This window comes from Physcomitrium patens, chromosome 26 (genome assembly GCF_059467195.1).
Source record: "Physcomitrium patens ecotype Gransden chromosome 26, ASM5946719v1, whole genome shotgun sequence".
Lineage (NCBI taxonomy): Eukaryota > Viridiplantae > Streptophyta > Bryopsida > Funariales > Funariaceae > Physcomitrium > Physcomitrium patens.
In genome coordinates, this window is record NC_143435.1 from 1,457,782 (window position 1) to 1,472,946 (window position 15,165).

The window sequence follows — 15,165 nt, forward strand, 5'->3', positions numbered from 1 at the left end:
GAATGATGTCAATCAATAAACAAGTGTCTTTGTCTTATCATACCTACACCTATAGTAACCAAGGAGAAAGGAACAAAGTCTTTCTTCATACAGTGAGTGAAAGTTTCTGACATGAAACTAAATTTCTGCGTTTCAATCTCAAGTGCCTTACTCTAAATCCTATCTCCTTATTAATCCTAGAATTAGTTTATAGATTAGAGCTCATGGCAAATATGAATGGACGAATTAAAATTTTAAATTAATGTTGACTATTCACACAACTCTATTAATGTGTTTATATATATATATATATATATATATACACATACATACATACAAGGGTGTGTGACTGAACGAATGTTGTCATTCTTGTGAATGCCTTCAAAATGTTAGTATGGTTATTCCATGTGTTTTTTCGAGTTCAAATTGTTACATATTTAACTTTTTTCCGTCTAGTTACAGTTGTATTGGTGCTGTAGTAATTGTAGTGTAATTTATTTATTTATATTCTGAAGGTACTATGATTTGTATGAAAAATTGAATATTTTTTAATGTGTTCTTTCCACCATTTCCATTCAATTTTATGATTTATTTGTATGTATATATATATATATATATATATATACATGAAATAAATTTTGTTCTGAAGTTTTTTCCCAATAATAACTCCCCAAAGGTTTGCAGGGAGGTATCAGAACACACACATATATATATGTATATATATAAAAGAAGGGCGGGGGGTATCAAAATAGTTCACTGTTCTCATTTATGTACCATGTCAACTTCACTTTTATATACCATACTTTCAACTACCACCTTTGTATACTTTTATATGAGAACATTTATATACCATGTCAACTGCAAAGTGAAGGAAGGAGGGGGGGAGGTTAGGCTAAGAAAGGGTGCACATGGTTAGGAAGTGGGGAACGGGGGAAAGGGGGATCTGATCCGCCTCTCCGCCGCAACACCCACAATGTTATGTTGTGTGTGTGTGTGTGCACGTTGCAATCTGTAAATATAAATATATAAATATAAACTCGATGATTCACACCATACATATTTTTCTATTATTATCCCACCCTCCCTTGTGTCAACCTTCATTGTTGATTGATTGTGGGGTGGTGGTGATGGTGGTGGGATTCCCGGAGTCAACCAGTCCCCCTCCAAAGCCATTTCCTCACCGCACCGAAACACCAGGCGCAAGTCTCGTAAATCACACCTCCCCCTCCCCCTGCCCCTATAGTTCCCATCCTGCGTCTTAACTGGATTAAGTCATATTAGTCAAGTTGACTGAACGCTTTACCACACTTTTTGTAACTTCTCACCGCTGCTAAGACCCATTCGGAACATGAACGACGACGCCATTTGTAGACGAGTCGGTTTCAAGGTACCCTAAGAATCCATACTCCATTTCCAATCGTCTTGTGAGCCGACAAGTAGGAGTTTCAGTTAAGCAGACCATCCTTTTGAGGGAGTAGTGGATGGGTTGGAGGCGGCATGTATTAAAACGAAGTGAGGCCACCAGCCGCCAGGGAATTCTCGCCAATTGCTGCAATCTCTCGTCAGGAACTGTCATTGGGTGGATTCACTGGCTGCACCGCTAACATACGCCCATTGTGCAGATTTCAAAAGCTACACGTATGATTTCCGTGCTGACTTTTAGACCTTCCCTCCTTCCCTTCTTGTATTTTGTTTTGTTTTAATTTGTTTTCATATAGAGCGAGTCCGAGCAATCCTTTTGAATTCCAGTGTATTATTCAGGTTTTGACAGGATATCGATCTGCAGCGGTCGGGTGGAGCTCGAGGTCCACTAACCGCTGCTACACATCTCAACATTGTCACGATAGGATCATCAGGAAGGATGGGAGTCAACGGTGCCTACGTTTTGCTGGGATGCGTTTTCGGGTTATTACTTCTCGCTCTTTCAACTGCAAATGCTTACGACTATGGTGACGCATTGGACAAAGCTGTAAAATATTTTGAAGCTCAAAGATCTGGAAGACTGCCACCCGGTCATCGCGTCTCGTGGCGCGGCGATTCCGGCCTTCACGATGGGCAACAGGAAGGAGTATGTCGCACACTCTCCAATTCCAGGAGCATTTTTGCAATGAGCTGTGAGTAGAGCGAGAATGTCGCGAGGGAAGGTGCCAGGTTGCTGATAATGTGCGGTGTTGGTTTCTGTGTCTCTGTAGCTGGACCTCTCTGGGGGCTATTACGACGCGGGAGACAATGTGAAGTTCGGTCTGCCGATGGCCTATACTATCACGATGCTCTCATGGAGCGTAATTGAATACAAACACCAGCTGCAAGCTTCTCGACAGCTTGACTATGCCCTTGAGGCGATCAAATGGGGCACCGATTACTTCATTAAAGCGCACCCGGAACCAAACGTCTTGTGGGGCGAAGTCGGTGACGGCGACAGCGATCACGACTGCTGGATGCGGCCGGAGGACATGACCACCTCACGCAAGGCGTATAAAATTGACTCAAACAACCCGGGGTCTGACCTCGCTGGGGAAACATCCGCTGCTATGGCCGCCGCATCCATCGTTTTCAAGCAATCTGATCCGGAGTATTCAGCTACCCTCCTCCGACACGCCAGAGAGCTCTTTACTTTCGCTGACACTTACCGGGGGACTTATGACAACAGCATTCCTGTCGCAAAAAAGTACTACAAGTCGTGGAGCGGTTTCAATGTAAGTAGTCAGAATCCTGCCTGTCTTAATCTGTGAATATGTGCTAGTTATGGGAATCTGTATTCAGACGTTGCAGGTGTTGGTTGGTATTGTATCAGGATGAGCTATTGTGGGCAGCCGAATGGTTATACGACGCCACAGGAGATGCTCAGTTTTTGGAGTATTTTGGTGGCGTTAACGCCGCAAACCTGGGTGGAACGGGCTGGGCGCTGAATCAGTTCAGCTGGGACAACAAGTACGTTGGTGTGCAGCTGAAAGCTACGAAGCTTTTACTCGATGGGAGGGTTGACCGTGCCTACATTCCCACTCTCCAGCTGTACAAGAGTAAGGTCGAGTACTTCCTCTGCGCCGCGCTCCAGAAGAACGCCGGAGAACAGATCACGAAGTCTCCAGGTGGTATGTTCTGGATCCAGACCTGGAATAACATGCAATATGTCACAAGCGCAGCGTTTCTCCTCACTGTGGCATCCGATTACTACGAAGCTGCACATGCCACCCTCAGTCATTGCACATCGCCCGTGACGAACTCAGAGCTACTTGCGGCGGGAAAAGAACAGGTGGATTACATTTTGGGCAACAACAACCGAGGCCAAAGCTACATGATCGGGTTTGGAAACTCATATCCCCAGCGAGTTCACCATCGCGCAGCATCGATACCCGAACCTGTGGCGTGCAAAGAAGGGTTCGACCGATTCTACTTCACCCAAAACAACAACCCTCATGTCATCGAGGGTGCAATCACTGGCGGACCCGACGCCAACGATAACTACAACGATCAGCGTAACCAGTATGCCATGTCTGAGCCTGTTCTTTACAATACTGCGCCTCTGGTCGGTACCTTAGCTCGCTTGAGTCAAGGCAGAGATATCGCCGTAAACACTATGGGTGAGCATTGCTTCATACCCTGATGCAGACATTTCAAATTTGAATGAGAGTCAAGAATTCTTTTTTTTTCTCATTGAATCATGTGGTGTGCACTGCAGCAAGCGCGGCATTCGGAAGCGGACTTAACCAGGATGTCGTCGCAATCAGGGGCTCTCACGAGAGCCGGCGAACGAGGAGACGGCCGAACAGGAAGCGCGGCCAAAGCAATGACTGCATCAGCATAACTCAATCGCTCATCGACAAGTGGACCGCGGGACGTCATGTGTACTTCAAAAGTGCGGGGAAGATCACAAACAACTGCAAGACGCGGATAACGGGATCGAAGTTCGTGGTGCGGAATCTGTATGGGACTCTGTGGGGGCTGCACAGGGAGAGTGAGAACGGCAACATGTACACTCTGCCGGACACGAAGGGGACACTGGAGGTGGGCGAGAGCATCTACTATTCGTACATTCAGAAGCGCCCCTTCAAGGCCAGAATTGTAGTCCTGGCGGCGTGTCCTACGTGCGCAGCGCAGCATTGAGAGCTGCAATGCGGCATTCATGCTCCGTGTCGGTGCTGCCCCGCAGCGAGCGAGAGAGAGGGATGAGCGAGTGAGGGAGAGAGCGCGCTTTTGGATGATGCCCCCATACCCGCGGGTCTTCCGTGCCCCCCTTCACCTTTGCTTTAGGGCATACGTGGACCGTCCCACACGAAACGGGCTTTGCCCCCACATTGCCCAAATCCATTTTCCACCTTTTTTTTTTTTTTTTTTTTTTTTTTTAAATCTAGATCCTTTGTATCATACACTAAATATTTTGCTATTTAATTCGCACTGATTCTTCTTCTTCTTCTTCTTCTTCTTCTTTTTTTTTTTTTTTTTTTTTTTCTATTATCAACTTTATGATCATTTCATGATATATAATCCTGAGAAAAAGAAACATACATCACCAAGAATTTTTAACTCATACATACATACATTCCTTATCATTAAACATGTTGGATATCATACACAAAACTAAGTGTTGTTGTTTTTTTGTTGATATTCTTACCAAAATGTTAATTATAATTGGTTATATATATAATTTATAGGTGATGCATCATGTACTAGTTGTTATTATTATGATTATTATTATTTTTGGAGTAGTTTTGAACCACCATCTTTTTTTAAGATAAGTATGAAAAAAATTAATATTAAAAGAAACATAGGCAATTTTTTGGATGATAATAAAACAAATATTCCACAGAAGAATTAAAAGATTGTATCTTTAAATGTGTTGCATGCCAGAATAGAAAGAGAAAAAAATTAAGATAATTCTTGCATCCAAGCAAATCCTTAAAGAGTGCATATATATATATATATATATATATACTATCACTTATAACTTCTTTCAATAAAAAGTTCAAAGTTGCAGAATTCTGTAGAATTTGCTGAAACTCACTGAAAAAGCTGCTTGGGCGGCAAAGTTGTGAGTAAATTTCGAGAAAGAAGAGGAAACAATGACAGTCGCATTTCCAACTCCTCTGTCCATGGAGGGACCCTGCAAGAAGATAGTGGTGAAGAACTTAAAGAGGCGCCTCCTTGGACACATTTATCGATTCCGCTAACAAGCTTGCCGAGGATGACATTGTGCTCTACTTGAAACCCTCACAGCGCGAAACCTCCCACCAAGGTCTACTCCTTCAATCCATCAGCTCTATTGCGCATCTCTCTCACGTTGCAACACAACGTACAATCGTGGCGCAATGCCACGGGATTGCCTACCACCATCACCATGCGCTGTGCATGGGCGGCGTCTGTCACCTCCACAAGTTTCCGTGACAACAGCATGGGTTCAATTAGTATACTTCGTGAAGAAGTATTAAGAATAAAGGAAATGAGAAAAAGGCGCGGCAGGTAGTTTTTGCACTTAAATGTTCAAGTGCAAGAGTGGATATGAATGTGAAGCAGGTGAGTAGTAGTAGTAGTAGTATTTATGTGTTTGTTAATAACAATCCAAGGAAATGAGAAGAGAAAAGAAAGAGGGGGGGGGGTATAATAGCGACACTTCGAGGACGCTGAGAGAGGAGGGGAGGATGAATATAAGTATTAATTCATCTATATGTAAGGGAGGCTTCATCCATCCAACGGGGGGGGGGAGCTCTCACTCACTGTCAAACCTGGTCTCTCTCTTTCTCTGTGTCCCTCCCTTTGTTGCCTTCGTCTTCGTCAATTTCTACATCTCTGCCCCCCACTCGCATCCCTCTCTCTCTCTCTCACTTGACTCTCTCCTCAATTTCGCCCTCGGCTTTGATTGAGTTGCGTCGTCGTACTCGTGCCCCATTGCAGGATTCTGCGGAGTTTCGTCCCAAATTCGGGTTCTAGCGGTGCTGCCGTAGGTGCTAGTCTGCTTGATCGATCGTTGTGCCAGGTTTTTTTTTGTCTTTTAGGGCGTTGAGGTTTATCGAGGATTGTTGGAGGTCTTTCAGGGATCACAGGATTTTATTTTTGTGGTACTACGTATTGCAGTGCGTGAGGTGATTTTCCAATTTGATTTTTTTTTAAAAATCCTTCTACACTTGAGTTTTGTTTATTGAAGCAAATGAAGAGTTGCTTTTCTAGTCTGTGGATGGACGGTAAAATACACTATGTGCTCCCTTGTGAAAGTGGTTTCATTTTAAACAGAAACATTTGTAATCAGTAGCAGGGGAGGGATGGACTTGGCGTGAACTTGGGTTGGTTGATATCAGCAGCTTTTGTTGCAATTCATTATCGAGGCGAAATGGAGATATCTTGAGCAATTCCAAATTTAGGGTTATGAAGTTTATGTGAAAACAAGCGTGTGTGGAGGCAATAGCCAGTGAATTTGGAGGATCTGGAGAGGTGGTATTTCTAAGTAGAATATCTTAATTTTTTTATGGTTCCTCCCTTGGCAGTATTCGCATCATTCATATCAAGAGCCAACTGCTGGTGATTGAACAGGTTTCATTTTGGGAGCTTTTTAGTGATAGTATGAAATGGTCGCCAATGTTGATGCTGCTGGTGGTTTCGAGCTCCAGGCACTAGCTGGTATACTCCACAGAATCTTTATCCATGCTACTTATCTTTCTCCAGACACTATGTCAGGTCTTATTTTCATTGTGAGCGTGCCAAAACATCGTTCCTCCAATATGGCCGCGGCTTGAAATGTCGGTGTAGTTTAGACTCTTTTCAAGCACCAATTCTTCGGATTTTTCTTTGCTGTCATGTTTGCAGTAGCATGTGACGCGATCTTTGACGGTGATGTGATGGAGGATCCTGCTTACCTTTTCCCTGACTTTCTTGTCAGAAAACCCCCCAGCATCTCCCCCTTGGCACCAGAAGTTTCAAGACCCTGACGATGGTCGACAACGCTTTCTTCTTGAACTCGAATTTGTTCAGCTGCTCGCCAACCCTACTTACATCCACCGTCAGTCCCAGAACTTTCTTCGTTCTTTTAATGATATTTTATGCCTTCAATATTTTAATGTCATGTTTCTCATTCTTATCTTTGGCCTATTGCTCTCACAGACTTGGCACAGAATCGCTACTTCGATGATGAAGCGTTCGTAGGCTATCTGAAGTACCTCCTGTACTGGAAACAGCCCGAATATGCTAAGTACATCATGTGAGTTCGTAACACCAGATCCTTGACGCTGAACCTCAACGCGTGCCTTCTTTGTGATATCTAGTTGTGACATTTGAAATACTTCACGCTTTGAACAACTCCGTACAGTATCTTTGAATTGTTTGTTCTGAGTCTGGATGAGATCAGATTCCAGTGGTGTGGATACTTTGTCGCTGTTGAAGATAAAAGTAGGCGAGCACAGGGAAAGTTTCATGTCTTTGTTTCCCTTGCAGGTATCCGCATGCATTCTTTTTCTTGGATATGCTTCAAAGTGCGAATTTCCGTGCAGCGATGGCTCATCCTGCAAACAAAGTGAGGCTGTGTTTTTGTGGTCGTTATATGTGCAGAATATTGGAAGTGTTTAGTGTCGATTTATTTCTTGTATCTGGTTCACTAAAATGCTTTCTAATTTTCTCGTGTCCCCCACTTAGAGAACCCTGTCGTGCGCTGAGCTAACCATTTTGAAATATTACTGAAGAAGCAAGTAAAATTTAGAGAAACCACGTGCATTCGAAGATCACACAAACAGACCAATGCTACCATTGTTCGAATTGGTATTCATTATGGTTAGTGTTGTATTGTTATGGCAGGAGATTGCACATCGTCAGCAATTTTACTTCTGGAAACACTACAGGAATAACAGGTTGAAACAAATACTGCCTCGCCCCTTACCGGAAGCACCTGCTCCACCTCCACCTCCCCCTCCAGCACCCACACCAGTAGTAGTCGCAGCAACTGCAAAGCCCGAAGGATCCACGAGAGCAGGTGCCGGCGAACGGAGAAAACGCAAGTATGCAAACTCGTAGCACCTGAAGATAGTTCCTCGTGGTCACATGGAAATGTAATCAGTGCAGACATGCTCAAATCTGTAGAGCCAAATGGAGTTGGTTGTAATTTTGAATGAGAGGACTCTTCTTTGGAAGTGTGTGTTATGTAGGGTGATTTATCCGCAAAGTTCCCTGGCTGCATTTTATGCATTAAATCAGGAGTAGGTGTTGTTGAAGATGAAGATTGGTGCATCAAAGTGGTCCTGTTTCAAGAAAGTCTAGTAACCTTCACAATCTGTTTGATATGATGACGAGATATGGTGTGCAGCCTATGTCGCATAATCCAGAAGTTGGTTGAATAGAAGGTCTGCATCTCATGTACGAATTACTGCCTATTTATTTATGAATTTTGAGAACGCTGGGATGTTCCTGTACTCCAGCTGCATTGGGTTCCATTGCTGTGTGGATGTAATTCATGTCCAAATTTTTCTTCGACACCGTCTCGCACGATATGAATTATTCCCTCGCTCTGGAGCTAATAGGTTACACCGACATCACCTCTGGCCAGTCCTGGTCAAGAGCTGCAAGGCTTTATGCTTCACCTGAATCTCATACAAAATCAAGCAGAATCATGGGTTATCCTCCAATCGGTCAAAGATCATAGTAAGGGGAGTAATAGGCGAAGAGGATAGCTCAGGGGAAGAGCAGAGGAACTTGCGACCATGGACCGTGCTATTCCACAATATCTCAGGCAACGAGGAAATCGCTACTGTTGTGTGAGCATGACGATCAGAATGACCGAGCCTGAAACATCAGCTGTTCGATTCAGCGCGTGAGCATTGGGGTGCGACTTGTAAGCACGCTGATTCCAGAGGTCTGAAATTGTCGTTGATCCTGCCTCACAGCAGCCTAGAAGCAGAGTTGGGAAGCTTGTCAACACTTGGAATGGCACGTTTTCTTAATCGATTCCATGAAAGGGTCTTCCGACCAAGTCGATCTGCCGGAAAACTTTAATGCCATCCACGTTTTGGGAGTTTGCAACAACCACACCGGTCGGCTACGAGACCGAGCTGAGCGACGCACAATCAATTGAGGAATTGGACGGGAGCGCAGAGAATCGGCTCTCGGAATACATGAATTATTAGGGTTTACTCGTTAAGGTTTTTGTTCAGGCTTGCACTCGAATCTGTGAGAAGTTGTTTTGTAGAATAATGGTTTTATGCATAATTTTTCTGTGCGGTAGGTTCCTGGTTATTTTATTTAATAAAAAAACTAGGTACTGGTTTTTATTGGATTTTATGTTTCAAAAAAGCTTGTGTGTTTTTGGAATTTATCAAGTGTTCAATACTTGTAGCAATAATACCTAATAGACAAACATCTTCATGTATTGTGCTAGTTTTGATTTTCTCAGCAAATCAAATTGAGATTGAAATATCAGTTAATATTATTGTACGCAATTATTAGAAATGTGTGATTTAAGAAAATTACATTTGAAGCTGTGAAATACATGTCAAACAAGTAAAACTAAATTTAAATTCTCTTGTGACAACAATTTCAAAATTAGCTTGCTAAGAATGCTAAAAAAATTAGGATAAAGTTATTTTATGAATATATACATCAAAGTAAGAGATTTTTTCTTGTAAATCTGTTTTTCAATTAAAATTTAATTCAGTGTGATGCTTTTGCAGATTTAGACAAATCAATTTATACACTAATTGTTTGACTCATATATTTATCATGTAGTAACACCATTTGATATGTTATTAATTTTTTCAAATTCATGCCTACTTAAATCATGATTGTGATTTGTTAAGTTATAAAAGGTATGACATTCTACACTTGAAATATTTCTATATAACTTACAAACTTTACATTTTATTTTTATTTCTATACAAAGAAGATATAATACCTCTTGCACTTTCATAAGTGGAATTTGACTTGTAACTTCAATATGCAAAATGAATTTACAAGTCATTCATGTAAACATAAGAAAAATGTTAAATTGACCCCAACATTTACTAAATTGACTTACCTTTCAAAACCATCATTAGACTCCCCCAATCCTTCCACCCCTTTTCTCTATTCCTTCCATCCTTGTTCACAATGCCCATCTTCTATTCTCATTCCTTATTATTCTACATGGCAATAATAACCTTAAATTGAGATATTTTTTTATAAAATTATTTTGAGCCTAAAATGTTGTTGATGTTGCATTGTAATCTTCTAATTGTAATGAAAGAATAATATATATATATATATATATATATATATATATATATATTAAAAAAAAATACTGTTGCATTAATTGATTGTGTTTTGTGTACCTTTGGAATCTAAAATTTTCCTACTAAAATTTTAAATGTGCAAGTCTTTTAAATAGATATTATGTGTAAATCCATGGTTGAAGACTTAGGGATTCATAGTTGGTTTCATGAGTAAACAACATGAATTGCATTAAAAGTTGTACATCATTTTCTGTAATATGGGATTGGGAATAGAAGACATGCAATGGAAAAAAGAGTAGAGTGGGGGAATTTATGATGGTTTTGATAGATGGGTTGATTTAGTAAATGCTAAGATCAGTTTAACATTTCTCTAAATACATTCATGATTTCTGAAAAATATTAATGATTTTTGGGATATAATTATTTTTTCTACAAATCTAAAAATAAAATAAAAAAAGAAAAAAAAATTACTATATGGATGTATGGGTAATAATAATATGGGTGTATTTTCAAATACTTTTAGTACATTAATTTTAGTATACGCTTGATTTTATATGCCAAAAATTAACAAAGTTTTGAGTAAATCAAATGAATTAGGTTATTGTGTTATAATTTTAATTATGAAAAAATCTTAAGTTTTATATTTGTAAATGCTTTTGAGAAAAGCATTCCTAAACAAACAAACATAAAAAATAAAAAAAATAAAAAAAAATAAAAAAAGAAAAGAAAAAGAAAACATTATTGTCATTGAACACAACATTTAATTTCATGACAAAACAAAAATAAAATTACTTCAATAAATACATATTTAGATAAAATAATTGATTATATAATTTAACATATATATATATAATTAGTTTTATAATTTATAAAAAAAATATTTAGTTATTGATTTATTTATTATTGATTAGTCTTTAAATACATTTAGATTAATGTTTAAATTGAATGTAATTATTTTTTTATATTCAAATATTTAGCTCTATTAATTAGTGAGCTTTGATGTTTACAAGTGAATTTTTATCATTAAATTAGTACTCAATAACTTTTTTTTATTTCTTAGATATATAAATAAATAGATAATACTATAATCTTAAATTGAAATATACAACTGATTATTTTATATAATAATAATAATTATTATTATTATATATATATATATATATATATATATATAGTATTTTAAAAAAGACATAGATTCCATATTTTTTACTTATATGTTTTTCATCAATTTAAATCTCTTTTAGAATGTTAACGAATAATGAATTATTTTCTTAAATACTACTACATGTAAATTTTCTTAGAAATATTCATTAAAATGTAAAGATGCATAAAATGTACATATCACTCGTCTTTCCAATAAATTTCAATTTATGTTTTAGTTCATTTGAAAATAACTCTGAAATATGCAAGCTACCTTGTTTAAGACAAAGAACCAACTTCTTTACTTCCATTAGATTATATAAGAGCACTACCTTATAATTAGTCCAATCACCCTTAAAGATGTCATTATATAAATATATTTATATCAGTGTAAACACAAATATAAAAAAAATTAAAAAATCAAAAATCAAACACTTGAAAAAAGAAAAATAAAGTATTACAATTGTACCAAAAACACTTAAGATTTTTCTTAGTTTTTTTAAATAGAATTCGTTGAATTTGAATAAAAAAAATATTCTTCAAAGTTTCATGTAAGGCACATTGATTGAAGTCATTTTTTACTATAAAAGTTCATTATTAACCTACGGATAAAAAATAAAATCATTTGATGTAATTTGTTGAGGCTCTTTAAGATTTTAATGCTAGATTATAATATTAATTAATCTTAGTATACTCAAAGACTATTGAAGCCTATAACAGTTTATTTCTTTATTTTATTCTTTTTTATTTTATTAAAATAAATCTTCTAAACTTACATTAATATGTTGAATTTTTTAAAAAAATCTTGTATAATTTTTGGAAATATATTTATTCTACATTTTTTTTTGAAAATTAACTTAAATTTTACATTTTGTGATTTAATTATTTTAAAATGGAAAAATATCATATATACCCCTGAAATATGTTGAGATATCAAGAATACCCATGTATTCTTGGTAATAGCAAATCTACTCATCACTTATGTCGTAATATCAAAACTACCCCTCAATTATCTTTAATTGTGATTAAGAGGTACTCTCAAAATTATTCTTTTTTAAGTGCAATTGGGAGCGAACGTGCCTACCGCAGACAAATCGGCGCGCACGCGAAAAGGATCAATTTGTGACTTCCACCCTCCTGGTTCTGCAGTCGATGAAGCTAAAAAGAAGACTCAATCAAAGCCTGAGAAGCGGCAGGATTTGTGGAAGGCATGGGTGTTGAACATATTGGAAGTACTGAAATAGGCGCCCTCTCGGTCAGTCAATATGAATTGATCACCACATATGTAATAACCTTTGACGAGGTGCATTGGTATATAAGTCTGGATAGTTTGTAGGAGCATTGACCTGGATATGGATTGATCTGGACATCGACCATTCATGGTAACTCTTGTGTATAAATACAGTGAGTGGCGTGAATACAGTCAGTTCGCTTTTTAGCACCTGTAGTGGTGTCCCTGCTTATCAGGTGACTGTTATTTTTTCTTGTGTCATTTGTGTTTACTCTATTGTGGTTACGATTCACCAAATAGAGTGTGTTGTTGAATCTCTGTGAGGTATCAGAGTTGAATGTGTTTACTATTACATCGCTGAATCTTAGGGTAACTCAATAGTGGGTTGACAGCAGCATGCAGGATTTGAAGCCCGATAGCAGTGAGCCACTTCAACATGTGCAGCTAGGTTAAGGCACAATTCGAAGGTTTGTTGCTCCTGTTGTGATACATCTTGAATCCGACAAGTATCCTTGCTTCAACAGCACTAATCTCGAGTATCAGTACGCGATCAACTCTTTCAACCCTCTGGTTCTTGCCAACTACGCGCAGTTTCTTTTTGTCGTCCGGCGTGACAACAACAGGTATGTGGGTTTTCCTGATTTTTATGTCAGAGCTGAGGATTATTTCCACTGGGCTATGCCAGCGGATCCCCTAGATTCGACCTTTCTCGGGCGCTTCGCTAGTTTTTTATGGCTAAGGCGGGGAAATCGATCCGCAGACAAGCGAGGGTTCAAGGCCGCCATAGCAGCCGATCCAGACAACTCTTTCCCTGCAAGTAACTACGCAAATTTCCTATGGCAGTTTGGCGAGGAGGGTACATCTGAATCCTTGGCTTCATGATCCCATTCGCGACAGCTGCAACCCGCGCCGATGTAGGGCTCAATGTATAAGTTCCTGAAGTGAAGTGTGATTTCCTGACGTTCCTGAAGTGTGAGTTGTAGACATGGATAATTTTTCTTAGTGTACATTTTTTATATTTTGAGAGAAAGCTATTGATTGCAAGTTGTAAGATCAGAGTAACACCATCCCAGAACTGCAGCGCTTCTGCACCAAGAGTTTTTAGTTGACGGTGTTCTAGCTTGTGAATCTTAGCATATAGCAAGAGCTGCAAATTGTCTGCGAGCCTTTGGCGTAGAGGAAGACGGTGGTTAAGTCGTAGTTGGTACATTTACCAAACAGGTGGGATGAAAATGTACATTGTACCTTGTAAATTACACGATGAGTGCTATTGAAGATCCCCCGGGGCCCCAAGAATTTCTTACATCTTGGTTATTCTCCGCTTCATCTGCATTGGTGTTGAAGAAAACAGATTTCTGCATGTTTGTTTGTGAAATCTGGTTTTGCATCATACTGATAGAGCTATGCGTCAAAAACCAGTTTTTTTTACAACCCATTACAAGCTGATCAATATGTTTCGGTGAGAGATTTTGACAAAGATATTGTGCACAGGTGGGACCCAGCAACAATGTTGCGGGAATCTCCGTCTAGAAAACTCCTCCAAACAGTATCAGGTGAGTGTTGTATCCTTCAATCGAGTGAACTTCATGTGTCAACTTCATGCAGCTTCTAGATGCAAGTGGATATCTCGAGAGCAGGCGGAAGCACCACAACCAATGAAGCAACAACCCAGCAGAGTCTGTTCTCCACAAATTTTGGCACTGCTTGGGAGCTGTGGAACTCATACATAGATTATCACATCTCTCAATGTCTAGAGGTTAATGGCAAAATCCGGTCAGGGTGTGTTGGATACCAACATATAAGAAAACACTGGAAAGCTTTGAAATGGAATTGTTAGCATGAATATGAACCATAAGTCCCAACCCAGAATTTCTGAGGTTATCAAATGCACAACTTTTACGATGTGGTGGGTCTGAGCTCAAGGAGAATGATTTATAATTTTTGATCTGCCTATACATTGAAATGTACCGAGACCAATATCTTGAAGTTTGTGCTACAGGTCTCTATGATTTGACCTCTTCTCACAGCATCTTTACACAAACGAGCCAGTGAGGTCCTGATTCGAAGGCAATTTTAAATGCACAAGGCTCAATGTTCATTTACAAGAGGCCGTGATACAACGTCAGGTGTGTTTGTCTGTCTATCTTGTAGTTCGGAGTTGGTCCACCTCTAATAGGAAGTATCACAATTTCTATTAATCTGAGCTGCATAAAGTCGAGCAGCATCGACTTGATGTTACAACATGTGAGAAGGCCGTTGTGATTTACCTTTGAATTATGTCGACCTAGCTATGCATGTTGAAGTGATACATGTTGAAGTGATACATGTTGAAGTGATACATGTTGAAGTGATGATACATGTTGAAGTGATACATGTTGAAGTTCATATTTGACATTCTCATAAGTCTTACTATCCACACTTACCATCTATTTTATTATGTTCTTTGGTATTATTAGAATTAAAAAAATAAAAAATAAAAAGGTAAATCTAACCAAACAGTGCAAAGTATACAAAAATTAATTTAACTGCTATTAGAAAAAATATATAAATATTCATTTTAAATATTCATTTTAAAAATAAAAATAAAGTACTGAGGCACAAAATGGGCCAAAAAAATACTGAGTGAAATATGTGCCA

At 38.8% G+C, this 15,165-nt stretch overlaps 2 protein-coding genes across 11 annotated transcripts; both read left to right on the forward strand.

Annotated features, from left to right (window-relative positions):
- The first annotated feature begins 1,291 nt into the window (after positions 1-1,291).
- On the forward strand, positions 1,292-4,393 carry LOC112278112 (endoglucanase 7). Its single transcript, XM_024511209.3, has 5 exons — positions 1,292-1,617; positions 1,741-2,047; positions 2,172-2,675; positions 2,774-3,560; positions 3,659-4,393. The coding sequence occupies exons 2-5, from the start codon at positions 1,841-1,843 to the stop codon at positions 4,081-4,083; spliced, it is 1,923 nt and encodes a 640-aa protein (XP_024366977.1). The 5' UTR covers positions 1,292-1,617; positions 1,741-1,840; the 3' UTR covers positions 4,084-4,393.
- Positions 4,394-5,724: 1,331 nt separating this feature from the next.
- On the forward strand, positions 5,725-8,387 carry LOC112278113 (mediator of RNA polymerase II transcription subunit 31). Of its 10 annotated transcripts, XM_090248045.1 has the most exons (7): positions 5,757-6,056; positions 6,205-6,402; positions 6,502-6,588; positions 6,848-6,967; positions 7,069-7,165; positions 7,399-7,477; positions 7,756-8,387. In XM_090248045.1, exons 3-7 carry the CDS (start codon positions 6,537-6,539, stop codon positions 7,969-7,971), a joined length of 564 nt encoding a protein of 187 aa, XP_090104171.1. In that variant the 5' UTR covers positions 5,757-6,056; positions 6,205-6,402; positions 6,502-6,536; the 3' UTR covers positions 7,972-8,387. The 10 variants fall into 10 exon arrangements, with proteins under 10 accessions (XP_024366982.1, XP_024366981.1, XP_024366986.1 ...); XM_024511214.3 differs by lacking the exon at positions 6,205-6,402 and having other exon boundaries at positions 5,725-6,056; positions 6,456-6,588; XM_024511213.3 differs by lacking the exon at positions 6,205-6,402 and having other exon boundaries at positions 5,727-6,056.
- Positions 8,388-15,165: the final 6,778 nt, after the last annotated feature.

Excerpts from the sequence above, each read along its gene's own strand:
- LOC112278113 (XM_024511214.3), top strand. The coding sequence starts at position 6,537 with ATGGTCGCCAATGTTGATGCTGCTGGTGGTTTCGAGCTCCAGGCACTA. Across the intron at positions 6,589-6,847 it reads CGAGCTCCAGGCACTAGCTG|AAAACCCCCCAGCATCTCCC; the intron begins GTATACTCCACA and ends CTTTCTTGTCAG. Across the intron at positions 6,968-7,068 it reads CAACCCTACTTACATCCACC|ACTTGGCACAGAATCGCTAC; the intron begins GTCAGTCCCAGA and ends TTGCTCTCACAG.
- LOC112278112 (XM_024511209.3), top strand. The coding sequence starts at position 1,841 with ATGGGAGTCAACGGTGCCTACGTTTTGCTGGGATGCGTTTTCGGGTTA. Across the intron at positions 2,676-2,773 it reads AGTCGTGGAGCGGTTTCAAT|GATGAGCTATTGTGGGCAGC; the intron begins GTAAGTAGTCAG and ends GTATTGTATCAG. Across the intron at positions 3,561-3,658 it reads TATCGCCGTAAACACTATGG|CAAGCGCGGCATTCGGAAGC; the intron begins GTGAGCATTGCT and ends TGTGCACTGCAG.